Source organism: Felis catus, chromosome A3 (genome assembly GCF_018350175.1).
Source record: "Felis catus isolate Fca126 chromosome A3, F.catus_Fca126_mat1.0, whole genome shotgun sequence".
Lineage (NCBI taxonomy): Eukaryota > Metazoa > Chordata > Mammalia > Carnivora > Felidae > Felis > Felis catus.
In genome coordinates, this window is record NC_058370.1 from 12,738,452 (window position 1) to 12,765,150 (window position 26,699).

Genomic DNA, 26,699 nt, shown 5'->3' on the forward strand with positions numbered 1-26,699 from the left:
CACGCAGTAGGTGCTTGTGGCCGACACTTGTCTCTTGACAACAGAACCCCAAGTTGTCCAGGCAGCCACGTCCCAGCAGATGGAGCAGGGCTGCTCCATGTTGATAGTGACGACTCTGCTCTTGGTCAGGGACTACGTAGGGATGGTTACACGACCCGGTCTGGCCCGCGAAGTGTAAGAGAAAATCTGCCTTGGACTTGTGTCGGCAGGTAATGTTGCCATTGCAATAGCCATCTCGTCACTCTGGGGTCCCAGAGCTTGGGAGACAAGCCACCGCGATGAGGATAGCAGGGCTGAAGGTACCTTGGTCCTCGATGACATTGTGAGTCCCGAACCAGCCTGAAGAACCAATCTCCCCTGGACCTCTTGTTAAATAAATACTGTCCTTATGTTTGAACCCACCAGTAGCCCATTCTTCTTCTTGTGGCCAAAGGCATCTGAATGGATTCAGCACTCAGTCCAAATAAAAGCCTTCACTTACTGAGTGCTTATTTTCTGCCCCAAATAGTTTCCACGTATTAACTCAGAAATCATTGCAACAATCTTACCAGGTAGGTGCAGCTATTATCCTCAGTCCCCGGAAGAGACCAAGGAAGCACAGAGAGCTTAAGGAATACATTAAATGTTGTATCTTTCATTGGGGATGAACTATCCCAGAGGAATCAGAATGTAGAAGAGATGGGGGTGGGCCAGGGGTGGGCGCCATCCACAAATGAGGAAATGTTTGGGGTCCTTTTGGCAGTGTGGGCCAATTCTTGGATATAACATGGGATCTGTGTCTGCGTGTGAGACAAATATCTGAAGTGGAAGCTAATCTTCGGTGGTCACAGCTGGGAAGGAGGCTAACACTGCTTGAGCACCTACTGTGTGCCAGCTATCTGTGTCAGGAACTTTCACCAGTGGTTCTCAACTGGGGGAGATTCTGTCTCTCAGGGGACATCTGGCACTACCTGGAGACATTTGTGGTTGTCACAACTGCCGGTGGGGAGAGAGTGCTCCTGGCATCTGGGGGGTACAGTGTGCCGCTGAACCGGCCTACAATGCCCAGGACAGCTCTCCAGAACTAGTACTTCTCTGGCTCTACGTGTCCATAGCCTGAGGTTGAGAAACCCTGCTTTACGTACATGTTTTTCGTTGTTTTTCCCTCTTACAAAGACTCCCGTTTTATAGACCAGGCAACTGAGGCTCAGAGAGGTGCTGTGACTAGTCCAAGGTCACACAGCAGAGCTACTCAGGGACATCTGCAATTTTCTGAGAACCTCAGGAGTCAGCCATCTTCTGGACATAATTGGCTCCACCACTGGCACCTGCCAGACTCACCTCCCCCATCCCCCTTCCCATCCGCCCAGAAGGGATTCACTCACTCAAGGCCCAGATCAAATGCCACCTTGTCCCCGATCCCACAGAAACATCTCCTAGAGGGCAGAAGCCACTCCACTCTCTCCCCGTGTCCTGAGGAACTTGCAGCATTTACCCAGGCCATTATGAGAACAGTCTTGGGTGTTTGGAACAGAAGATAAACAAACAGTCATGTTCTTTGCTAAAGGGTGATTACGGTCTAGAGGGGGCATATTATATGAATCAGCTAATCCACTGCAGAGACAATACAGTCCCTGGTGTGTGATAGGGGAACATTAAGAATTGTGTGGACAATTTAGAGAGTAGGGCCGGCCAAGAAGGCAGTTTACACACGCAATGATAATAATAAAGGACAAAAATAGAGAACTTTCTAGGGACTGGGCACTGTTCCAAGTATGCCCTGTGGACTAACACATAACCCTGTGCGGGCCCCTATGAGCCAGGTGCGAGGATTATTTCCATTGTATCCCGACGGGCACGCTAAGGCTCTTGAGGCAAGGAAACCAGCCGAAGGTCGCCCACTAGCAAGTGAGGGAGATGGGATTCGAATCTGAGCAGCTTACTCCAGGCCTCAGCGCTTGCTCACCTCTCCATACCTTCCTGTGAGGCAGGTGAGGACATTTGTCAAGCGGTCCCGCTGCGTATCAAGGTCACACAGGGCAGCCTGCACTAGCGGCCGGGTTTCCCAAGGCCTTATCCCCGGTGGTGGGTGGGGAGGGGGCCGCGGGCAGCGCAGCTGCTCCTTGATGAGTAATTCGAGAGCAGATCATAATTTCTTCTGGGAAAGGTGGAAAGAGCAGGGTCGTCTCCTGGGGGCAAAGAACTTCAGAAAAAAAGGGATAAAAACGGAAGGACGGAAAGGGAGGGACCCGGAGAGGCGCGCGTCTTCCTTCCCAAGGTCGCGGCGGCGCCCGAGGGCACCCACAGGGCTACGTGTCCCAGAGGCTGGCACCGGCCGGGCAGGGGCCGCCCCCTCCTCCTCCGCGGGGCCGGCGGGGTCGCGAGGGCCCGGGCGGGCTGGCTCCCCGAGCGGCTCCCGCCGAGAGCTTTGCCAGCCGGGGGTTCGCTCAGCTCGAGCGGCGGCAGCGGGCGGCCGCGGCGGCCGGACCTGCGTGCGTGTGCCTGCGCGCGGGGGGTGTCGCGCGTGGCGGGGGTGGGGGAGGAGCGGCGTAGCCCGCGGCGGGGGAGGGGGCCACGCGTCCGGGCGCGGAGTTGGCGCGCGGGCGGCGGCTGGCGTGCCGCCTCGGGCCCCGCGGCCTCCGCGGCGCCCCTTCCGGGGAGTTCCCGCCCGAGCGCCCCGGGCGCCCCCGCTCCGACCGCGCTGAGCTTCCGACGTAGCCGCCGAGCGCCGCGGCGCGGTTCCAGGGGGCCCGGTGCGCGCGCGGAGCGCCTCTGCGGCCCGAGCACGGCGTGGCACTTGGCAGACGCTCCCTGGGCGGTGGGGGCGGCGGCGGCGGCGGCGGCGGCGGCGGCGGCGGCGGGGCCCGCCGTCTGGGAGCCCCGAGGGCCGGCCCCCTCCCGCCCCTTGTCCAGCCTCCGCGCGCTGCCTCCGCCCCCGGCCCGGGCCGCCCGCCCCCAGTCCCGCCCGCCCGCCGCGCCAGGCGCCGGGCCCGCCGCTGAGCCCGGCCCGCCGGCGCGCCCCGTCCGGGATGGGGCGCCTGGACGCCTGAGTCGCCGTTCGGCGCGACCTTCGCGCGGGGGAAGCAGTCGGCGCCGCGCGGCCGCGCTAGAATGGAGGGACCCGGCGGCAGCGATCCCAGCGGCGACGGGGCTGGGGACGGTGCCCACCCGGACCCCCGGGTCCCCGGCGCCGCTGCGGCCAGCTCTGGCCCGTGCGCGGCCGCCCGGGAGTCCGAGCGCCAGCTGCGCCTCCGCCTCTGCGTCCTCAACGAGATCTTGGGCACCGAGAGGGACTACGTGGGCACCTTGCGCTTCTTGCAGTCGGTGAGTGTCGCCCGGGGCGCGCGGGGACAGCCTCTGCCCGGGCCGCCAGCCCCGCTGTGGAGCGCAGGGGCCTCCAGTGCCGGGCGGTCGCCACTACCTGTGGCCGCGCGGTCCCTGGGGGTCGCGAGAGTCGCCTCAGGGGCGCCTCGCGGGGCGCGCGGAGAGGTGGGGAGATGCGGACTCCCCCGGAGCTGGGCTGTCGCTTCCCTGGCCGGCCGGCGGTCCGAGTCCCGACTCGGGATCTCCCGCACTCCGTTCCCCTGCACGCTGCCCTTTTGTCTTTTTCTTTCCCCCTCCCCGCCTTTCAAATAGTTTTAAAATTAGTTGCATCCGCGAGGCACGGGCTCTGGGACCCAGGCGCCGGGAGCTTTCGCTCCTGCTTTTTTTCCCGGGGATTTCTTCGCCGCCTAGTGCACCGCCGAGTACTCCGGGACACCTCCTAGACATCCTAGAGCCCAGCGTCCCTCCGAGAGTAGGATACAACCCGGTGCCCGGAAGAGGGACGGAGATCCCACAAACCCACAAAACCTCGGAGTAGGACCCCTTTCCCCAGTGCACGCGTTTTTGTTGGAGCTTGGGGAGAGTGGGTTTCGAACTCTCGACTTGGCAGTCCAGGTCCCACCCCTATTTTTAAGTGGCAAAAAATAAACAGCCCAGCGCTTACTATGTGGCAGGCGCCCACATGTATCATCAGGAGGTTTAACCTTCCGAGTGGCCCATGAAGTGGGGACGAGTATTTACCCCATGTTTTAGATGGGAGAGTTTAGCTCCAGCGAGGTTGAGTAACTTGCTCAGAACCACACAGCTGGTTAATTGGGGATACTGGGTTCTAAACTCCTGTGTTGCATTTCCTTTTCTATTCTTTTTTTCTTCTTTTCCTTTCTTTCTATCTTTCTTTTTTCCTGTGAGCGGGAGGAAGGGGCCACTTCCCTACTCTCCTGGGAAGTGAGAAAAGTGGCCAGGGGGCGGAGGGGGTGGGCCTGGGGCCAAGCCTCGGTGGAAGTTAGGAGACTCCGAGGGCTTTAATCTCCTTGCCTCCTGCTGGGACCTCATTTACTCCCTTCTTGGCTCTAGGAAGTCTTTTAATCCTGGTTAAGGAAGGGCTGGTGGGGGCGGTGGTTGTTCCTTCAGAGACCCCAGAGCCAGGCTGTGCAGCTCCCAATTTCCAAGGGAAAGAGGGAGACTCTGGCATCCTCTGGGGTCCCCATTGGCTTGGAGGTGCAGCTAAGGCTGTGTGAGGTCCGAGTTCTAACTCGGGGAGGAGAGAGCCCTTCTCTCTGTGAAAAGAGGTGTGTTCGCGTGTGTGTGTGTGTGTGTGTGTGTGTGTGTGTGTGTGTTGGGAGGGGTTGGGGAGTTGTGTGGTGGCATTGAAAACCATTTGGCTAAAGGACCCTTCTAGAAAGGTCTGTGAGAGTGTTGGTGTTTCTTTTTGCCATCTCTCCCTCTCTCATAGTTTAAATAAATAAATAAATAAATAAATAAATAAATAAATAAAGGAATCTGTTCAGTTTAAAGCTGGTAGTTTCTGATACAAGATGCAGACAGTGCTCATATCTCTGGGCAATGTCAAATTCTAGGGAACTCCTCACTTCTCCTTCTGAGCCACTCCCTGCTCCTCAGTCAGGAAAGGAAAGAGGAAAGACAAACCAATTTTTATATTAATGGGTAAGAAAATATATCTCTCCCTCCCACGCCCTTGCCTAGATGGTGTGGTGCATTTCAGAGCAGATACAGATCGTGTTAGGGTTAACTGTGGTTTTAAATTGTCCACTTGTAGAGTCCGAGGTTGCTGGAATAATGGAAATTGATTGGAATCAATGGTTCTTATTATTAAAGAAACAAGAAAAAGAAAGGTTTCTGTATTTCCACATTATTGAGGTCATCAGTTTTTGTTTCGATTGACCTGTCGGTTCTGAGATGAGCTGGTTCTCGGACCAGTCGTGCTATACCTGCCCTGGCCTCAGTTTGCCCACCTGTAAACCAAGGGGAGGAGAATCCAGGCGTCTTTTCTGCCTTGTCCTTTTGGGTGTCCCCAAGCTGTTGCCAGAAATGGACTGACTGATTGTGTAACCTGACCAGCCATACATACCTCGTTTGTGAGCCACAGGAGGCCTCTCTTGTTTTGCTCCATCAGAAATGCCCCCTAGAGCACCCAAGGCCTTTCGGTTTGGAAAACCCAGGGCTTCGCTTCGGGGACTGCTAATTACCAAGGCTTTCCACGCATCCAGGCTGGCAGCCGGCGTGGTCTCTTCTGTCTTTCCACTCGCTCCTCTGAGCCTTTATACTTGGTAAGGGAAGAATGCTTGGTAATCCCTCCCAGCTTTTAATTCCATGGGGCAGAGCTTCCCTGGCCTCCCTGGGTCCCTAGTTTCAAGGCTGTGTTGTCAGTAGAAATGAAGGCTTTGTGGTTGACTGTGAATTGTGGGAGATGCAGAAAGGCCAGCTCTGGTGGGTTCCTGCCCTCAAGGAGGGGACAGTCTAGTCCATGGTGGCAAAGTGGATGTTTACAGAAATCCAAGTATGAGGCTGGGCTCTGGAGCTAGACTGCTTGGGATTGAGTCCTGGGGCTGTATAACCTTAGGGCAACTGGCTTAACCTTTCTGGGCCTCAGTTTTCTCATCTGTGAAGTAGGAGCTGATAATAGATCTTATCTTACAGGGTTTTTAAGAGTGTAAGTCAGTTATATAAATATATATAAAGCACTTAGAACACTGCCTCGTAGGTAGTAAGGACTATAAATGTTAGTATCATCATTACTTATTTTGTTATATGGTAATTAAATAATATAGATGATCAGGGTTCTAGGATTTCAGCATCGAGTGAGCAGGAGTAGTCAGGGAGGGCTCCCTGGAGGAAGTGAGGTCTGAGTCAGCACCGAAAAGAGGACAGGGAGCCTGAGCGAATTTCCTTTTGACCATCTAAACTCCGGAACCAGTGGTTTTCTTTGGTTCCGGTTCTGGGGCTCTGTGGTTCCTCCAGAATCTCCCCATCTTTCCTCACCTCCTTCAGGAACTGGATTGCACCCCTTCCCCATCTCCAAGGGGGACCGATAGCTTTGGTGCCTTGTTTTGTGTGTGTTTATTTAAGGGTCATGGAAATGCAAGGAGAGCCCTCTTGTAAAGATGCTGGATCTTTCTTGGAGGACACCGCCAAGATGATGGGAGAAAGTGCCCTGGGTTTTGACTCAGAGCCTTGGATTTCAACATTTAGAAGCCCTGACCGTGTTGGGTGCTCTTGGTCAGTGTCAATAATGATAATAACAATTACAGTCATTAGTGGGTAGGAGCTGACACTGATTCATAATTTACTGCTCTGGGCGCTTCACATGTATCAACTTATTTGATCTTTCCAATACCCCGTGAAGAAAGTGCTGCTGTTGCCCCATTGACACATGAGGAAATTGTGGCGAAGATAGTTTCAGTGAGCTGGGTCACGCAGACAGCCGCGCCAGAATCTGATCCCAGGCTGGCCACCCCGGAGCTCATGTCCCTAGAGCCCTCACAGACTGGCTCTGCCTCATAAAGGCCTTGGCCCGTGATTTATTAAGGTGGCGAAACGGGGATTCGAACCCGGGTCTCTGTGATATCCTGACCCTCTGCCTGCGCTTTCTCTGGTTACTCCCCTCCGTGGCTCCCATTCTGTCTTCCGCAGAATGGGCAGAACTATGGAAGACTAGAAATGGCAGGCGGCCAGATTCCTCCTCCGTGCCCCACGGCTGTTGGCGAAGGGAGGGTTGAGTGTGGAGCTCCGGAGCCAGGCTGCTGGCGTTCGCATCCTGGCTTTACCCCACCATGACTGTGCGTGGCCCTGGGCATGCCACCAGCCTGTTCCATGCCTCAGTTTTCCCATCTGCACAATGGGAACAGTGTAGCACCTGTGTCCTAGGGGTGCTATGAAGCTTCGATGAGCCCGACGCCGAAGCCGTGTGAAGGGGGCCAGACGTGCAGTTGGTATTCAGATGCTGTGGTGACGTACAGCAGTGGGGGGCGGAGAGGGTTGTCTGTTTGGGGTTCACGGGGCTCCCCCGCTTGAAGAGGAGGACAGGTGAGCCTTGGGCTCACCGGTTTCTTGGTTGGATTTTGGTTTTGGGTTCCTGCCTGCCAGTGAGGAGACCCTGGGGCAAGTGCCAACGCATCCTGCGATGCGTGTGCCAGCTGGGCTGGGTGGATGCGTAGAGAGACCCCTGGGCCAGGGTTGGCCAGCAGGCCCCCGTAGGGCTCCCTTGACGGAGGACAGAGACCCGTCACTCCCAGAGGGTCTCCTCCACCGGCTGGGGGATGGTCCTGGACGATCAGGGGGTGTGGGCAGAAAGCTCCCAGAATGCTTTCTGTGGTTCTGCTTTTTTGGGGGGTTGGAGACTAGAGCTTTTCCTCTCTTTGGAGCTCTGCAAAAGAAGAAACTGTGGTTTTGTGTTGTCACTGCTTTTTTTTTTTTTTTTTTAAGATTCTTTGCTTCCAGTCTCTCACTAGAGAGAAATGCCAGGGGGTGGAGGTGAGGGACACATTTTAAATTCTGCAGTCACCGAAACAGAATGACCTACCCGGTCGGTGACTTCCGGGGTGTTGCAAAAGGTAGGATGCTGAGACGTGTATGTGACACAATTCTGCTTTGGGAAAAGAAACAGAAGTCATAACATACACATGTCCGTTGTATACGTCACATTACAGGAGCTTAGGGAAAAGGACACAAGGCTGTGTTTCTTGTGGAGAAAAGCAAGCAGGAAGATAGAAAAGGAAAAATGCACTCAGAAATCTCATGCATAGTACTGTTCTCATATCAAACCAGGCACATGTGTATGAGCATATATGTTACAAAATTCTGACAGAGAGAATTGCATTCCTGCATGGTTATCAGGCTAGTGTAACCTCAGTAATGATAATTTGCTAACACTTATAATAAAGTACTAAATGTTTACCAGCCCTGTGTAGAGCATTCTCTGTGTATCAACTCAAAAGTGCTAGGTATTTATTGTGCTTCCCATTTTTACAGATGAAACCCAAGGCACAGAGAGGCCAAGTCAGTTTTGCAAGGTCACACAGCCTGACAGGGCTGGGACTCAGACCCAGGTAGTCTGACTGCAGAACCCTCATTCTTTCCCGTTCTCCTGAACTACCCAAAATGATGCTGTGTTCGCGACCAAAATGAACTGCCTTCGTGAGACCTCCAGCTGCCCATGTGGGCAAAGAATTAAGCCCGAAGGTCCAAATTATCAGAGCTTTTTAGGATGCCAGAGAACCTGGGCCAGGCCACTTTGTATTAGGCCCCAACATCATTAGGGAGTCAGTGAAGGTCTTTTGATGACAAAAACCTAAATGTCAGCCGGAGTTGGGAGGGGGCACCTTTTGTGTGGGGCGAGCAGAGCTCCACACAGGGAAACGCAGAAATCTGGACTGCGTTTCTCCGTGTGCAGGTAGTTTTGGAGCACCTGCGGTATATTCTAGGCAGTGTTGTGGGCGAGGAAAATGCAGCTGTCAACAGGGCACATGTGGCCCTTGGCCTTTGGAGAAGGCTGACCCATCAGAGATGCTGCATCTCGTGCATTTGAGTGAGGGTGTTCTCCAGATGAGCATCCTAGAGCCCATTCACCATTATTGGGTGTTGTCCCTTATAACCGTTTATCTGTCACTTAAAAAAGCAGGTGGATGGGATTGGTGTCCTTGGCCTTTGGAGGCTTCCGGGCACCCCTTTCCTAGAGGGTGTCCCCCTGAGTCCACTGAGCAGAAGGCCTCTTGAGCTCTGGCCCCTCCCTCAGGTCGACAAACCCACATTCTCTTTGCTTCACAGTGCCCCCTCCCAAGCCTCCCCCCAACCCCCAGCCTGTGCAGGAGTTGTCTCTGAAGCAGGTCATGCCTGGCTGCAGAAGAACTTGACCTCTCAGATGTTTGTGATTTTTTTTTTTTTTCCAACGGCCACCAGCTCTCTGGCTGGAATCGTGGCAGGTGGCGGGTAGGCAGGGTGGACGGGTCCTCGAACCAGCGTGCCTTGCTCCCCCGGGGCACAGGGCGAGGCCAGAGCTGGTCCTTGCCCCAGAGTCGTGGAGACATAGAACTTGAGAGTAAGCTGGGGGGAGAGGGCAGGGGTCTGAATCTCCTAGTTTTGCCTGTGAAGCCCCAGAGGGACTCCCTGTCGAAGTCGTGGTCCCCAGAGGGAGGTGCGCTCTGGTCAAGGGTGGCGGCCCTGCGGCCGGTCAGGGTTCCATCCGGAGAGTTCTGGGAGAAGGCTGGGGTGGCCCTCGCCCTCTTCCCAGGATTTGAGTTTCAGCCTGGCTCAAAGGTCCTCCTTAAAGAGGCTCCTCAGGGGGCATTTCAGCCCTAGCAGCTGGTCTGTGGTGAATCCTCCGTATTTTAACCCTTGGCCCCACTGGAAGGTGGGGGCGGGATCATCTTCCCTTGTGGCGACTGTCCTGTGACTTGTAGGATGCTTCACAGCAGCACTGGCCTGCCCTTCCGTCAGTTGGGACCCTTGGAAAAGGTCTCCAGATACTGCTCCATGGCCCCCAGGGGGACTGGCTGCCAACCTTTGACAACCAGTTCTGCTTTCGCACCGTATTCTGGGGCCTTTACGCACACATCCCGGAGCATGAGAAATCTATGCCGTCGCCGTGACTGTATGCATGTGTACGTGCTTACCTGAGTGGTGTGGTAGGGTTGCTCTTTTCACCCAGCGGTCTGTCTCGGGTTCACGGTTAGGAGTGTCAAATCTAGGGGCGCCTGGGCGGCTCAGTCGGTTAAACCTTCGACCCTTGATTCCAGCCTAGGTCGTGATCTCGCGGTCTGTGAGTTCGAGCTCTGCATCGGACTCCACACTGACGATGCTGAGCCTGCTTGGGATTCTCTCTCCTTCCCTCTTTGCCCCTCTTCTGCTCGCTCTCTCTCTCAAAAAAGAAACAAACAAACAAACAAAAAGCATGGATTCTAGACACCAAACGGCCTGGGTTCAAATCTCAGCTCTGCCCCCGTGTGACCTTGGGCAAGTCCTTTTGCGTCTCTGAGTCCTGGTTTCCCCATCGTCCACGGGGAGTGCCTGCAGAGCGGAGTGCTGAGCCAAGGTCACGGCCGCCCCACTACCTGCCACAGGCTCTCTTGTTATCCGAAAGGAAGCCCTGAGAAAGAAGGGAAGTCCTCCAGCCTCCCAGCCCTATGTAGATTTTTCAGTTTATTTTTATTTTCCCGGCTCCTTGAGGACCAGAGGGGGTTTGCCTCTTTTGTCTTGTGGTCGGACGCTCAATCTGTGTTTACCCGCCTGGTTCCTTCCCCAGGGTGGGACTGACAGACGATCCCTTGTTTCTGGGCCAGGGGAGGCCAGGCTATTTCAGGCTGGCGGGACCAGGGCCACCAGAGTCTGGTGGAAGCAGGTGGGGTGGCCATGAGCCACCAGGATCCGGGGTCTCGTACTTTCGCCCTTGCAGGGGGGTGGTGGGAAGCTTCTGCAAGGAGCAAGGCCAGGCCCAGAGCGGGCTGTGGGCAGTCCGTGCTTTCATTCACTGGTTCACTTAGTCATTCAATAAACGCACATTGAATGCCTACTGTGTGCCAAACACTGGGCTAGGTGCTGGCACATGGCCAGGACAAGATGGACAAGGTTCCTGCCCTCGTGGAATCTTCAGACAATACAAAGAGGTCACTTGAGAAGGTGGCAACAGATGGAATAATAGTATCTGCTGAGACCTTACTGTGTGTTCAGCCCTGTGCTGAGTGCTTTGTATGGATTATCTCTTTGAGCCTTTGCAACAACCCTCTCCTGTAGGGGGTTCTCTCATATATCTGTTTTGCAGATGGGGAAACCAAGGCCCGGAGAGAGTGATTTGCTTCGGTCCACTCAGCTGGCGAGTGGATGTGCCAAGAAGGGAAGTAAACTGAGGGTGTGTTGGTGATAGGGATAGTGGCATCTGCTTGTGACGGGGTGGCCAAGGAAGGCCTCTCTGAAGAGGTGGCTTTTGAGCTGAGTCCTGGGGCCGAGAAGGAGCCAGCTGTAGTTGAGAGAAGTGTGTTCTAGGTAGAGGGGGCAGCATGCGCAAAGGCCCTGAGGCAGGACTATGCTTAGCTTGTTTGAGGAACAGCAAGAGGCCAGGTTGGTGGAGCTGGGGAGAGGAAGTCGGTGTGGCATGAGACTCATGCACTTTATTAGTGGGTGAGGAGCCCCTGGAGGGTTTTCAGCTGGGGTGTGGCTTGGTCTGATTGATGATCTGAAAGTCTTACTGCGCAAGGGTCTTCCCAAGATCGCAGCAGCCACCTCCTGTCTCTGGCCTGGACTCTCACCCAGGAGGGAGGACCACACTTTCCCCTTGCCGGGCAGATCCCCAGACCCTCTGTCTGGGAAGGCTGTTGTGTGAATCAGGGCCATTTCTGTCCCCTCTCTAGGTCTCAGCCTCCGTGTGAGTACTGCGTCTGAGCTGACCACACCCAAAGAGGAGTTTGGGTCCCTGTTCATGGCCAGGGTGTCAGCAGGCTGTGCCGGTGGCCGCTGGGGAGATGGCTGTTGATACACGATGGGTCTCTGCTTCCTGTGAGAGAGGAAGGCACCCCCTGTTTTCTGTTCAGGAAACTAATTTGCATGATTAAAAACTACCTCCGCTCATAATACCATCTTAACAACGCTTTCCTCTGTAGCTCTCACCTCTGCCCTGGGCGGTGTGAGTGTGTGTGTGTGTGTGTGTGTGTGTGTGTGTGTGTGTATTTTTCAGACCCACTTTGCAGGTGAGGAAAACTGAGGCACAGAAGGTGAAGTGGCTTGTCCAAGGACACACGGTCGAGAAACAGCCAGGACTATTATGCTTGTCTGCTCTGCTCTCACCCGGGCCTGCCCCGTTCTGTCCTCCAGACACAGAGCCAGAGGGGGCCAGTTAGAACTTAAGTCACTTCATACCACTGCCCTGCTCAGAGCCCTCCCGAGACTCCCGCTTCCCTCTGAGTAGAAGTGAAGGTCTCAGGATGGCCTGGAAGGTCCTGTGAGATCTGTCCCTGTTTCCTTTCAGGTCCCCTCTCCTGTTTCTCTTCTTTCTCCTGCAGACTTTTGTTTTTGGTTTTTAGTTTATTATTTTGAGAGAGAGAGAGAGAGAGAAAGAGAGTAGGGGAGGGCAGGGGGCAGAGAGAGAGATTCTTAGAGAGAATCCCAAGCAGGCTTCTCACTGTCAGTGCAGAGACTGATGCGGGGCTCGAACTCGTGAATTGTGAGATCATGACCTGAGCTGAAATCAAGACACTTAACTGACCGAGTCACCTGAGCGCCCCCACATACGGTTTTTTTCATTGAGACGCGATTCACACACCATAAATCTCACCCTTGCAGAGCTTACGATTCGGTGGTTTTGAGTATATTCGCAAAGTTGCGCAATTATCACTGCTATCTAATTCCAGAATCTCCTTTTGCTCCTACTCCCTCCCGCCCCCAAGCCACGTGTGCCCTTTCTCCTGCCTCAGGGTGTTCTCGCCTCTTCTGTTTGGAATGTTCTTCCCCGGTATCCCTAGGGCTCACTCTGGCGTGTTCCTGAGGAGGTCTCCCTCCCCCTTTCAAACCTGTCCTCCACCCCCACCTGCACACTTCGTATCCTTTCCCTTCCGTGCCCCTTCCATGCGGGAGTTTTCTCCACCACTGGACACACTAGATGGCTGACTTACTTACTGTTTATTGTTTGTCTCACTCACGTGAATGTCAGCTCCAAGGGGATAGGGCGTTTCTGTCTGTTCCACTCACTTTGTCTGTTAGACACTGAGAACCATGCCTGGCCTGTGGTAGGTGCTCATTAAATATTTTTGGAATGAAAAAAATGGCTTTTGCTTTGTACCCATGTTTATGTTTTATAGAATAGGATTATCGTGACCGATGCAACTGCTAAATACTTCTGTGCAGACTTTTGGGGGCCTGGGGCTAAGATAGTTTGAGGGCCAAAGGTGGGTGTGGGCTGCCTGGACTGCTGTGTTCACTGATAAGCCCCCACCACCCAGCTCTGGTCAAGGGAGCTTTGGTCAAGGGAGTGGTTGAGTGAAAGTTGGAGGAGGCACTGTCTGGTTCCTGCTCCTTTTTTTTTTTTTTAATGTTTGTTCGTTTATTTAGTGAGCCTGTGCGTGCAAACGGGGGAGGGGCAGAGACGGAGGGAGAGAGAGAATCCCAAGCAGGCTCCACACTGTCAGCGCAGAGCCTGACGCGGGGCTCGAACTCACCAACTGCGAGATCACAACCCGAGCCGAGGTTGAGTCTGACGCCTAACCGACTGAGCCACCTAAGCACCTCTCCTGCTGCTTTTTTAACGAGTGGCCTTGGCTTGATTTGGGAGTGTGCACCCCAGTGTGGGGAGTGGCTACAGACTGGAGTCCTTGGCCTGCTGCCCTTACCACACCAGGAGGGCCGAAGGAGCTCTGTATGGTCCCAGCCACCAGCCGATGGCTGGCCAGACTGTTGTTAGGTGGTTTTTAAGATTTATTTCCCCTTGATCACAAAGGCGATAAATATGGTGGTGGTGTCTGTGTCAAAAGCACATTCCCTTACGTCTGTGTCTGTTCAGCTGTAAGCACTCTTTTATGGAGGCAAATATGGTAAAATGGTTTGTGTATATGCCTGGCTGTACCTATCATGTATTTCTACATATGTACAGGGGTCTAGACACAAAACTCTAGTATGCCATACTTATGAGTAATTTAACACATTTTTAAAGTTTTTTTAAATGTTTATTTTTGAGAGAGAGAGAGGGAGGGAGGGAGGGAGGAGGGGCAGAGAGAGAAGGAGACACAGAATCTGAAACAGGCTCCAGGCTCTGAGCTGTCGGCATAGAGCCCAACGCGGGGCTCGAACTCATGGACCGCGAGATCATGACCTGAGCCGAAGTCAGGCACTTAACCAACTGAGCCATCCAGGTGCCTCTCTATTTTTTTTTTTTAATTTTTTTTTTTTAACGTTTATTTATTTTTGAGACAGAGAGAGACAGAGCATGAACGGGGGAGGGCCAGAGAGAGAGGGAGACACAGAATCTGAAGCAGGCTCCAGGCTCTGAGCTGTCAGCACAGAGCCCGACACGGGGCTCGAACTCAGGGACCGCAAGATCATGACCTGAGCTGAAGTCGGACGGTTAACTGACTGAGCCATCCAGGTGCCTCTGTATTTTTTTTTTAGGCTTATATATTTATTTTGAGAGAGAGAGCCCAACGCAGGGCTCGAACTCACTGACCTGATCATGACCTAAGCTGAAGTCGGATGCTTAACCGACTGAGCCACCCAGGCACCCCAATTTAGTACATTTTCTTAAAGTTAGTTTTCTGGTAACTTTTTATTTTGACGTGTCAAGAACAGAGTACCCCTGTATAACCTTCATCCAGATTCACCAATTGGCAGTTGTTGACTACATGTGCTTTTATTTTATTTTTTATTTAGAGAGAGGGAGAGAAAGAGCGTGTACATGTGAGCAGGGGAGGGGCAGCGAGGGAGAGAGAATACCAAGCAGGCTCAGCGCAGAGCCTGACGCAGGGCTTGATATCATGACCGTGAGATCATGACCTGAGCCAAAATCAGGAGTCGGACACTTAACCGAGCCACTGAGGCACCCCGCTCCCACCTGTCTCCCCCAGCCCTGTAGAGACACGCACACATGCACACACACATTCACGTTACTATTATCGCGTTGATCTACTTGAGAGTAGTTGCGGGTGTGGTGTCCCTAAATAACTCAGCATGTGTCTCCTAAGAACGTGGACATTGTTGTGTCACTGCAGTGCACTGAACAAAATCAGGAAATTTAACATCAATACGGATTTATACAATTCTACAATCCAAGTTCATATTCCACCCCTTTCCCCCAAAACGTCATTATATCTAGCCACCAAGGCACTTGGGAGGACGGGGGGACGTTTGAGTCGTGTCCTTATGAGTCCGAGGGCTCCCGCATGCCCACACGGTCCCTTGGAACATCTGGTCCCCCTCCCCTCCCATCCCTAGTCTGGGGTGCAGTCGTGGATCATGTCTCCTTGGTGATTTTGTGTATGATTTTGACCCTGTGCTCAGAATCTTCACTGAGACGTGGCTCTGCCCGTGCTTGTCCTCAGCCACCGCTTCCCAGCTCTGTGACCTTGGGCAGCTGACTCTTGGGCCTTAGTTTACTTAGCTGTAAGATGGGGAAATCTCTGTTCCTACCCGATAGGCTTGCGGGATTCCGCCACACGTGTTATCGAGCGCCTGCGGGGTTTCTGGCCCCGTTGTCGATGCTGGGGGTACCACAGTCCAGGGCAGGCAAGCACGTGGGCCCCCGGGAGGCTTCCTCTCCCATGGCCGCCGAGGAGGAAGGATTCGCTGGCATATGGTGTCGGTTTCCAGGGACACCCGCCACGCACTGGCCACCTTTGCTGTCACTGCACTCACTGTAGAACGTGGAGAAAATAAGGACCCTTCCAAATAGGCAGTGTCCCTGTTACCCTCCCTCCGTGTTCTTCGCTGTTGTTTTAGCTTGGGGGCGACCGTACTGCACACGCGCGGTATCGTGTGGCCCCTGCTTCTCTGGCCCCTTCTGTGGGGTTCCTCCCAGGTTTCCACTAAGCCCTCTTCATCACTGAGCCTTTGAGGGCTTCATGACGAAACACGGGGGCCCCGGCTCCCCGCCATCCGGGTCGGATCCTAGGTGCTTCATGGCTGTGTCATGCAGGCCGTCTGCTTCACCTGTGTTCGCCTTGGTGTCCTCTTTCCGGAAATAGTGCATCTCCTAGATCAGTGGGAGAGTTAGATGAGTTCACAAATCCGTGAAGCTCACAAAACACTGCCCTGCACGTGGTAGGTGCTTCCCGTGTACTAGCTACAATTCTAGTGATCCTCCTAACGTAACAACATCATGTTAATACAATTGTTATTACTTAAACATCCATCTAAGTTTGCATGTTTACACGGTTTTCAGTTTTCCAAAACGACAGACCACGCACATCGTCTTTGTTCAAGCCGCCAGTTCCTGTATTGATTCAGTAACTGAGGGCTGAAGAAACCTTGGTTTAGACCTTTTGGTTTTTACTACCCCCAATAAATCCTTGGCAGCTAGAATCCTAGAATCGGGCTGGAAGGGCTGGAAGAGACCACGACATCACGTCTCGTTTTTCTCATTCGTCTCACTCTTCCAGAAGGGGAAACTGAGGCTCAGAGCTGTTCCAAGCCTGACTTGGCCCAGGCTTACCAAGTGAGATTGTGGCTGAGACGGAGTTTGATCGCAGGTTTCCTGACTCCTGTCCGGCGATTGTCCTGTGTGCCCCCAGGATTCCTGTGTTTCTGGGAAACGTTGCTCTCAGATTCTCTGACCTCAGTGGCCATAAGCGTGTGTATGTGTGTGTGTCGGGGCTGTGGGGTGGGCGGGGGGGTCCAGTGCTAGCTGCTGAAGACACAGAGCTGATTAAAACAGACCTTGTTACTATCATTTGTGGTCCGTGGTCCATAGAAACTGTATGCACACCAAGCTCCCATGCCTACAGGCGGTGCTTGGCTGGAGCTGAAGAGCAGCCCCTCCCTTCAGATGGGACTTTGCCACAGACCTCACTCTTCCCTGATATCCCTCAGGTTGAAACTTAACGGTGGTTGCCGTGTGTCATGAGTCTTGCCCTGCTGGCTTTTCTTTTCTTTTCTTTTCTTTTCTTTTCTTTTCTTTTCTTTTCTTTTCTTTTCTTTTCTTTTCTGTTTTCTTTTCTTTTGTTTTCATTTTTATTTAATTTTTTTTTAATTTTTTTTTTCAACATTTATTTATTTTTGGGACAGAGAGAGACACAGCATGAACGGGGGAGGGGCAGAGAGAGAGGGAGACACAGAATCGGAAACAGGCTCCAGGCTCTGAGCCATCAGCCCAGAGCCCGACGCGGGGCTCGAACTCACGGACCGCGAGATCGTGACCTGGCTGAAGTCGGACGCTTAACTGACTGCGCCACCCAGACGCCCCTTTATTTGTATTTTAAATGTAGAGTTAAGAGGGGCAATGGAACATTTCTTCTCACCTTTGTTTCTATCAAATGGAAAACTGAAAGCCAAAGAGGGTTATGTGTGTGTGTTTTTTTTTTAAGACTTATTTATTTCTAAGAGAGAGAGAGAGAGACAAAGCATGAGTGGAGGAAGGGCAGAAAGAGAGAGAGAATCCCAAGCAGGCTCCCCACTGATAGTGAGATCATGATCTGAGCCGACCTTAGACGCTTAACTGGCTGAGCTGCTCAGGCACCCCAAGAGGATCATGTGTTTTAAGAAAAGTAGGAGGCGGCACATTTCTCTTTGGAAGAAAGATGTGTTTAATAAGGAAAAATAAGCAAAAACGCGCTCTTCTGTTAAGAGGATGCCACCCTCATTGGCATCCCAAAGGCCGCCTGGCTAGCTGCACTGCCTCACCTGCCGGCCCTGTGGGCAGTTGAGCCCGAGATGCGTGTTCCAGTGTGTGGGTGCTCCCTCTGGGCCCGCGAGGTGAGGAGATGGGGAGAAGGACGTTCTCCCTTAGGGTGACTCCACGATCCCCAGCTTCCGCCTCCTGGGGCCTGTGGGGCTGAGATTCCCACATCCGTCTGTCCTACTTCCTGAATCTTGCTCTGTACTTACGCTCCTTTGGGAGGTCCTGGGGTACAGACCTCAGAGAGAAAGCAGTGGGTTCCTGAGAGGGACCCTCAGCTGTCACGTGGGGCCCCTGCTACCACCCCCGGTCAGGCTCAGCGTCTTAACTGTGCGTGTGCAGCCCAGAGAGGAGCCCAGAGGAGCCCTCTCCCCTGCTTCCGTTCTCCCACATCTCAGTTTTGGGAGAATAACGACAATAACAAGAACAATGATCACAGCACTGCTGTTGCTGATGAGAACAGCCAGTGCCGATTGTCAGAAGTCCTTGGTTGCAAGTGACAAGAGGTCCAGCTCAAAATGCCTTAGCAAAAATGGGAATCCCTTGGCTCATGTCCGGGAAGGGTCTGTGCGGGGCCTGGAGTGAGTTCTGATTGGCTGCCTTGGGTCATGTGGCTAGGTTGGGTGAGGGGCCCACCTGTGTCATGTGGGAGCAGTCGTTCTGGGAAGGAAGAAGGTCCTGGGATGGGAAGAAGGGAGGTACAGGGTGGGAGCATCTCTTCTCTTGTCTGCTCATGTCTCCATCCCAGATGGGAAGCCTTTGCCTTCTCCTGAGTCTTGGGTTCCAGGTGAACCCTCTTGTCACCTGGCCTGCCTGGACCACTTCATGGCTTTTCCACTTCCTGCCTTCAAAGCCTTGTTCATATCCTGCTTCCTTAGGAGGTCTTCCTTGACCGTTCTGGCTCTTTCCATGGATCTAATATGTATGAGGTGTGGTCAGTGGACGTGTCTCAAGCAGTGTGGCCTTCCAGGAGCCTGATGGGGAAGGTTACCTATGTTGCCTGTTTTATACGTGGGGAAACAGAGGTTAAAAAGGTTCAGCAACCTGCCCACAGTCACAGAGCATCCTTTTCTCTTACTGCAGACCCCGCTGTGTACATTTTGTCTTGTCTGAGGCCGCACAGCCTGGGTTTGAATCCAGGCTGTGCCCCTTCTAGGTATTGTCTCCCTAGGAAAGTGACTTACCCTCTGTATCTGGGGGGAGAACATTCCAGGCACAGGGAACAGCAAGTACAAAGGCCCTGAGGCAGGAACATATTTCAGGAAAGAGGCCGGGGTGGCTGGAGCAGAATGAGCCAGGTGGAGAGTGAAGTCAAGGAGGTAACAGTAGGAGTGGGGGGACGGCTGGTACCTGGATTGTGCAGGGCCTTGTGGGCCACTGTAAGGATTTTGCATTTCACTGAGTGAGGTGGGGGCCCTTGGAACTTTTGAATGGAGGAGGGACAGAATCTGATTTAGTTTTTTTTTTTTTTTAATTTTTAAAAAATGTTTATTTTTGAAGGAGAGACAGAGCGTCAGTGGGGGAGGGGCAGAGAGAGAGGGAGACACAGAATCGGAAGCAGGCTCCAGGCTCCAGCTGTCACCACCGAGCCCGACGCGGGGCTCGAACTCACAGACTGCGAGATCATGACCTGAGGTGAAGTCGGATGCCCAACTGACTGAGCCACCCAGGCACTCTGAATCTGACTTAGTTTTCACAGGACCCCTCTGGCCGCCAGTGGAGAATGGACTGTGGAGGGGTAGGGTGGAGGCAGAGGAGGCTGCCGGGGTAGCCTAGATAGAACACCATGGCAGCTGGGGCCTGGGGTGTTCTGTGGGTGGTTAGAAGTTCTTTAATTGCCTCTTTGTGCTCCTGTGTTACTTATTAGTTGTGTGACCTTGGGTCTTGGCTTTATCTGATTGAACCTCAGTTTTCTCATCTGTAAAATGGGGTTAATGATGTTGCCTCTCTTAACAGGCTGTGGGATGAATTATATGAGGTGATAATTGCTGGAGTGCCTGGGTTTGAATCCAGGCTGTGCCCCTTCTAGGTATTGTCTCCCTAGGAAAGTGACTTACCCTCTGTATCTGGGGGAAGAACATTCCAGCCATCAGCGCCCAGCAAATATTTGTGGAATAAACTAGTGAGTGAAGGATGGGGAGGTGGGCCGCACCAGTCTGCCCGAAGCATCTACCTCTAAGATCAGCCCCAGAGTGGGAAGCATCCTGTATGCGCCTCCCCCCCCCCCACTCTCCTCCCCACACGGAGATTTGAATGAACAGAACCCAGAATGTTCTGGCAACAGTCGCTCCCTCTTTCCTGGTAACAAAGGCATCTTTGTTATGTCTGGGTGTGAAATCCATTTCAGAAATGAGGATAGTGCAGGCTCAGGAGTCAGCTTGTGCGGATGGGGAGGGTCTTGGGAGGAAGGCATTTCAGGGCTCAGAAGATGGACAGCCTGCTTCCTGACAACCCTCTGTCCTCATTTGGGTCCAGAATGCTCTGGACTTGGTATTATTTTGTGGAATGAGAACTATGTGGCCATTCCTGCTGAGTGACCACATCGGTCAACATTATCTTCGATAGCATTACCACTGTCTTACCTCACACACGCAAAGTGATAATACACAGTGCTGGTGTGGCTGCTGGCAAACAGGCCGTTCCATAGGATGCTGGTGGGAGTGTTGATGACTGGCGTCTTTCGGGAAAAAGTCTAGGAGTGCCTTTAGATATAAAAAAAAAAACCAGGATGCCTGGGTGGAGCCTGGAGCCTGCTTTGGATTTTACGTCTCCTTCTCTCTCTACCCCTCCCCTGCCCACACTCTGTCTCTCAGAAATAAAATTTAAAAAATATTAAAAAAAAACACAACAAACCAATCACAATGCCCTTTAGTTCATTTCTTTTGGGAATCTCCCCTATAGAACCCAGAGAAAAAAGGTATGTAACGACTTAAGTTTACAAAGACATTTGTTTCAGTTTTGTTTATAAATGGCCAAAAAAAGCGGGGGGCAGGGGAAGTCACAGTAACAGAGGAAATTCTGACCAAGACTGTTGTGTGTCGATGCATTGGGCTGTCAGGCAGCTGTATAGAAGAATGAGCTTGATCTCTTCCCTTGATGTGAAGGGTTGTACACGCCGTATACTGTTAAGCAAGAAAAGTTGCGAGTCAAACGTAGAGCGTGATCCCAATTTTGTGGGGAAAGATAACGACAGTCTCTCAGTTCATGAACGTTGAGAAGGGCTCCGTAGGACGCACACCAGAATATTTACATCGTTGGTCTCAGGCTGACAATGAGGAGGGGTGCGGAGAAGATATTTTATTTATCCTTGTATTTTTTCTTCTTCTTTTTTTTTTTTTTTTCGCATTGCTTCACCAGCTCTAATGAACACCTTATTTCTCAAATTAAGATAAACTCAGGGTGCCTGGGTGGCTCATTCGGTTAAGCATCCAACTCTTGATTCCAGCTCATGGTCGTGAGATCGAGCCCCGTGTCAGGCTCCGCGCCTGCTTAAGATTCTCTCTCTGCCCCTCTGCTGCTCGCGCTCTGTCTCTCAAAAAAAAAAAAAAAAAAAAAAAAAAAGGAAAAGGAAAGATAATATTGGGTCATGTACGTCCTCTTACGGTGCTTTGAGAATCAGGATAGTGGAGCGATTGAGCAAGATTCTGAAGCCAGCCTCCTTAAGTAAGTGAATCCAGATTTGACCAACGGACAAAGATCTTTCCCTTCACGGAGCTGACATCCTGTTGGCCTAGGACTGTGCCTAGAACGTCTACAGCTTTTCTTGGCTGTCATGACTGGGGAGGCAGGATGTTGCTGGCATCTAGGGGGTAGAAGCCAGGGTTGTTGCTAAATATCCTGCAGGGCCTAGGGCAGCCCTCACGACGGTCGCCTGCCCCTGGATGCCAGCGGTGCCATGGTCGACTCTGGGTCTGGCCCCGAGTAAGAGTTCAGCACATACTAGCTGGTCTGATGCCCTGATGACCTCAGTGTCTCTGTATTGGCCACTCATCTTACAGACAGGGCAGTCGAGGCCTGGAGAGGCATCACCAGTGAGGTGGGAGCAGGATGGCCGGTGCCTGGGCTCGGGGCTGCTCTGCCCGTCCATGAAGAGGGAAGGCCCTGACCCTGGGGAGACTCTGGAGGCCCAGAGCTTGGTGCCGGCTGCCCCTCCCGCCTCTCAGCCTGGTGCCAGCACCGTCCTCCTCGTCTGCCATTCACTGTGACGCTCGGGCCAAGACATGTTCTCAGCCCCCTCCCCACGTGTCAGGGCGTTGTCACATCATGCTGGCAACCATGGAAGGTGGGGTGGGGGGAGGGGGTCGCTTTATTTCAGCTCATGAGAAAGGGCTTGGGTCGGCCGGCTCAGCCAGATCACCTCGCTTCGTCTTTGTCCCTCCCTGAGCCTCAGTGTCTCAGCTGGGCAATGGAGCCGGCTGGGGAGTGCTAATTCCTGGCCGCCTGCCCTCTCCCGGGAGCAGGGCGGGTGATGGATGCGGAACTGCTCTGTCCACAGTAGTTAGTTTAGAAGGAGCCGTTGTGGAGCACCCCCTTTGCCCAGCTCGTGGTCGGGAGGCTGGCAGGAGTCGGAGCCCAGCGGCGAGGAGCTGGGGACGATCCCTTCGTAGGGAGGCTTCGTAAAGGCTCATAGTAATCCCTTTGCTGACATTTCTCGGGTTTCTGTTTCCTGCACTGACCTCTGCCCTGACCTCCAGGCATCTATATCCAGATGACGTTCTGCTTGGGGGTCTGGTGGGCATGACAGGCTCTGTGCTTTCCCCAGCTTAGCCTGTTCAGGCCCCCCTCCCGTCCAGTCAGTGGCCCCTCCGTCCTCCCACTTATCAGGCTCATCCGTGGAGCCATATTGATTTTACTCTTCCTCTTACACCCTAGATCAGCAAACCCCATTAGCTCTGCCTTCAACAACAACCCAGAATCTGGCCACCCCTCACCTCTCCACAGCTGCCACCGTGGTTTCTGCCACCATTGTCTCCTGCTGGGACTGGTGCAGTCACCTACTCCCTGGTCCCTTCTACCGTTGCCCCCTGGCAGGTGGTTTTCCACACACATCCTGTGTGAGTCACATCACATGCCTCCTCAGCTCAAAACCCTCCCGTGGCTCCCACCTCACTCAGTATAAAAGCCACAGCCCTGAAAGTGACCTAAATAGCCCTTCAGTGTCGGTCTTTCCACTCCCCACGTTTACCTCTCTGACCTTGTCTCCAAATGTACCCAACATATTCCAGCCGCAGGGCCTTTGCACTTGTGTCTGCTGGGTAGAGAGCACTCTGCAGGTATCCGTGTAGTTCGTTATCTCTGTAGGTCTCTGCTCAGATGTCTCACTTTATCAGTGCAGCCTTCCCTGACCGCCTCATCTAAAAATCACACCTCACCCTCGTGCTCCCTCTTTCCCTTCTCTATTGCATTTATGTTTTACCCCCTTGTTTGGTTATCGTCTAGTCTCTACTCACTAGAATTTGAGCTCCTGGAGGGCAGGGATTTTTCTCTCTCCTGTTCCCTGCTGTTCCCAGACCTAAAACAGTACCCAACACCAAGTGGGCACTCAGTAAATATTTGTAGAGGGAAGGAAGGAAGAACATTCATTCGTTGTCACTTATCTCCTGAGATTATGTTATAGATCAGGACTTTGGTATATAATATATGGACACCAAGGACACAGCTAAACCAAACAGTGGTGTGTGTCCTCAAGGGGCTCCAGTCCAGGGGAGAGAACGGACACATAAGTCATGACGCTGCAGAGTGGTAAGTGTTTTAACAGATATATCAAGATATATCAGTCAGGACTCTTTGGATTATAAATGACAGAACCCCCAACTCGAAGAGTCTCAAGTGAAAACAAACAAACAAATACTTTTATGGGTTCACTTAGGAGTAATAACTTCAGGCATAGCTGGGTCCAGGTACTCCCTGGCTCACCCTTGGGCATACACCCATCCATGAACCAAGGGTCGCCCATCCAGGGGCCCAGAGCTCTGACCGGTCAGGCCTGGGTCCTATTTGCCATTGTAGATGGAGGGGAGGCTCGGCTCCTCCATAACCACATATACCAAGATCGGGACTCGGGACTTGGCTTTCAGGGGGTCGCATTTTCGGGAGCTGCTGAAAAGGTAGATTGCCTGCGTATTCTCAGTGGGTTTTGGGGTGAGTGGCCCTGTCTGTTGCGGGTGGCTGGGAGATGGAGTGGGGGTGCTGCAGGTTTCCTGGTGACAGGTGGTCCCCTGTCTCTCCCCGCGCACACCTCCTTTGCCCCGTCGCCCCACACTTTAGAAACACTCCTGGCTCTCCGCCTCTCCACCGTCCTCCCTTGCCTGTATCACAAAGGGGCTGCAGATGGCGTGGCTCTTGGGGAGTCTGCCACGCAAATCTGTCGGGTTCCTACCCCCCCTCGCCCACCCCTCCCACATATGCTGGCTGTGGGCTTCTCAGATCCTTATTCCAGGCCTGAGGGAGGAAGGATGCTCAGGGTCCCTGCGCGGGCCTGGGGCTCTTTCTAGCCCACGGTGCTGGGAAGCCATGTTTTACACACGAGTGGCTTCACAGACCTCCTTTGGCCTTTTGGTTCCCAGAGATGCCCTGAACCAGACTGGCCTGCTGTTACCCACCCACCCTGGGGTCTACGCCAGGATATCTCAAATTTTACTGTGCACATGAACCACCTGGAGCCTTAAGTAAAGCACAGATTCTGGATCAGGACGCCTGGGGGGCTGGGGGTGCTGAGAAGCTGCATTTCTAATGAGCTCCCGGCAGATGGGAGACCCGTGCTGCTGGCCCGGGTACCACACTCTGAGTGGCAGTGGTTTACGGCGCCTTCTCAGGAAAGCCCTCCTTGGCCCGCCCCCTCCCCGCGCCCCAGTCTGGGTCAGACCCCCCCTTGGCTAGCTCTCAGCCTTGCCTCTTTTATCAGAGCCCTCGTCACAGAGGGAATGGGTGATTCACACTGTGTTAGATACACTCTAAGCTCCGGGAATCTTGTTTTCTGGTCTCTTCATACCGGCAGCAAGAATCATTTAAGGTCTTACTCTTACCCCGGCCAGGCACTGGGGAAGCAGCAGTGGGGGGGGGGGGGGGGGGGGGGAGACAAATTCCTGCTGTCGTAGACCTGACATTTGAGTGGGAGGAGATGGACAATAAACAAGTAAGAACAACCCTGCAGTGACAAGCCCTAGGACAATGGCAATACAGGGATACGAACTGGAGTGTTGGGGCCTATCTTGGATTTGATCAGATCAGGCCTGTCTGAGGAGGTAGGTGACTTGAGATAAGACCTGCACGTTGAGAAGTCACCCATGAGAAGAAAGGCAGGAGGCGCCATGTTCCAGGCAGCAGGAATGGCCTGTGCAAAGGCCCTGAGGCAGGGATGGGTTGGGCCAGTTTCAGGATGAGCCAGGAGGCCAGCATGGCTGGGATGGAGTGAGTGAAGGGAGAGTGAATGGGAGAGGGGATCTGAGCAGCACGATGGGAGCCGTATCACACAAGGCCAAGGTGAGGGGCTGGCCTTGTGTTGTAAGAACAGTGGAGGGTTTCAAGGCCAGGGAGTCCGTAGCGAGTGACTTATGTTTAAATTTTTTTAAGTTTATTTATTTATTTTCGAGAGAGAGAGAGAGAGGAGGGGAGGGGCAGAGAGAGAACCCCAAGCAGGCTCTGAGCTGTCAGCACACAGCCCCGATGCAGGGCTTTAACTCATGAACTGTGAGATCATGACCTGGGCTGAAATCAGGAGTCAGACAAGGGGCACCCGGGTGGCTCATTTGGTTGAGCATCTGACTTCGGCTCAGGTGATGATCTCACAGTTCATGAATTCGAGCCCCCACATCGGGCTCACTGCTGACAGCACAGAGCCTGCTTTGGATCCTCTGTCCCCCTTTCTCTCTGCCCCTCCCCTCCTTGCACGCTTTCTTAAAAATAAATAAACGTTCAAAAAAAAGTGAATTGAATGCTTAACAGACTGGGCCATCCAGGTGCCCTGCCACTTATCTTTTAGAAGAGTCCCCTCTGAGGGCCCCTGGGTGGCTCAGTTCATTGTGAGTGACTCTTGATTTCAGCTCAGGTCACGATCCCAGGGTTGTGGGCTTGAGCCCCGTATGGGGGTCAATGCTGAGTATGGAGCCTGCTTGAGATTCAATCTCTCTCTCTCTCTCAAATAAAAAAAAAAAAAGAAGAAAGGAGGGTCCCTCTGACTGCTGTGAGGAAAGCAGTCTCAGGTGGGGAGAAGGAGAGAAGCGTGGCAGGTTCAGGGTTTGAGCAAAAAGCCGGTTTCCATGGAGCTGAGAGCATGGCCTTGGCCATCACTTGCTTTGGGGCCACACTCCACTGGGCTCCATTAAAGGATGGCTTTAGGACCCTGCTGGGTGCTGCCTCGTGGCGGGTCTGGGTTTGCTTCTAAGGAAGTGGCTGATGCTGGGGGTGCAGGTCGGGAGGGGGGGGTCCCCCTTCTCAGAGCTTGTCAGCGACTGTGGGAGAACCCCACGGGCCGGGCTGACCTTCGACATCACCTCCCCGTACAGGCAGGCGGGGCTGCTGACAGAGGGGGTGTGCCTTGCCCTGCTTCCACGGTTCCTGGGAAAGACCGCACTGCTCTTGATACTAATAAACACTCAACACCGTGACTGCTGCAGCCGGTGCGAACAGTGGCTGATGCTTATGGAGCGTTTCCTTTGTACGAGCGAGACTGCGTCCCCAGCCCTGAAGTTAGTTGGGGGACTTCGCGAGATGCTCACCATAAAGTTGCAAGAGAGTGTCCGGTTAGCTCCTTTGCACGGTTGAGAGACCTGAGCCCAGAGAAGTGCAGCAGCCTGCCCAGAGACCACCCGGTTAGTAAATGGCAGACGGGAAAATACTTTTAGAAATCCCCTGCGGGGCGCCTGGGTGGCTCAGTCGATTAAGCATCCGACCCTTGTTCTCAGCTCAGGTCAGGATCTCCTGGTTTGTGAGTTCGAGCCCTGCATCGGGCTCTGTGCTGACAGTGTGGTGCCTGCTTTGGATTCTCTCTCTCTCTCTCTCTCTCTCTCTCTTTTTCTCTCTCTTTCTCTCTCTCCCCCCTCCTCTGCTCGTGCTTGCTCGCTCCCTCTTTCTC

General features: G+C 53.5%; 1 protein-coding gene across 1 annotated transcript in view; it reads left to right on the forward strand.

The window, feature by feature from the left end:
* The first annotated feature begins 2,939 nt into the window (after window positions 1-2,939).
* Window positions 2,940-26,699, forward strand: part of PREX1 (phosphatidylinositol-3,4,5-trisphosphate dependent Rac exchange factor 1) — a 184,461-nt gene continuing 160,701 nt past the window's right edge. Inside the window, 1 exon segment of the mRNA XM_023251134.2 lies at window positions 2,940-3,303. Within this exon segment, the coding sequence (XP_023106902.2) occupies window positions 3,091-3,303 (213 nt within the window). The 5' untranslated portion in view covers window positions 2,940-3,090.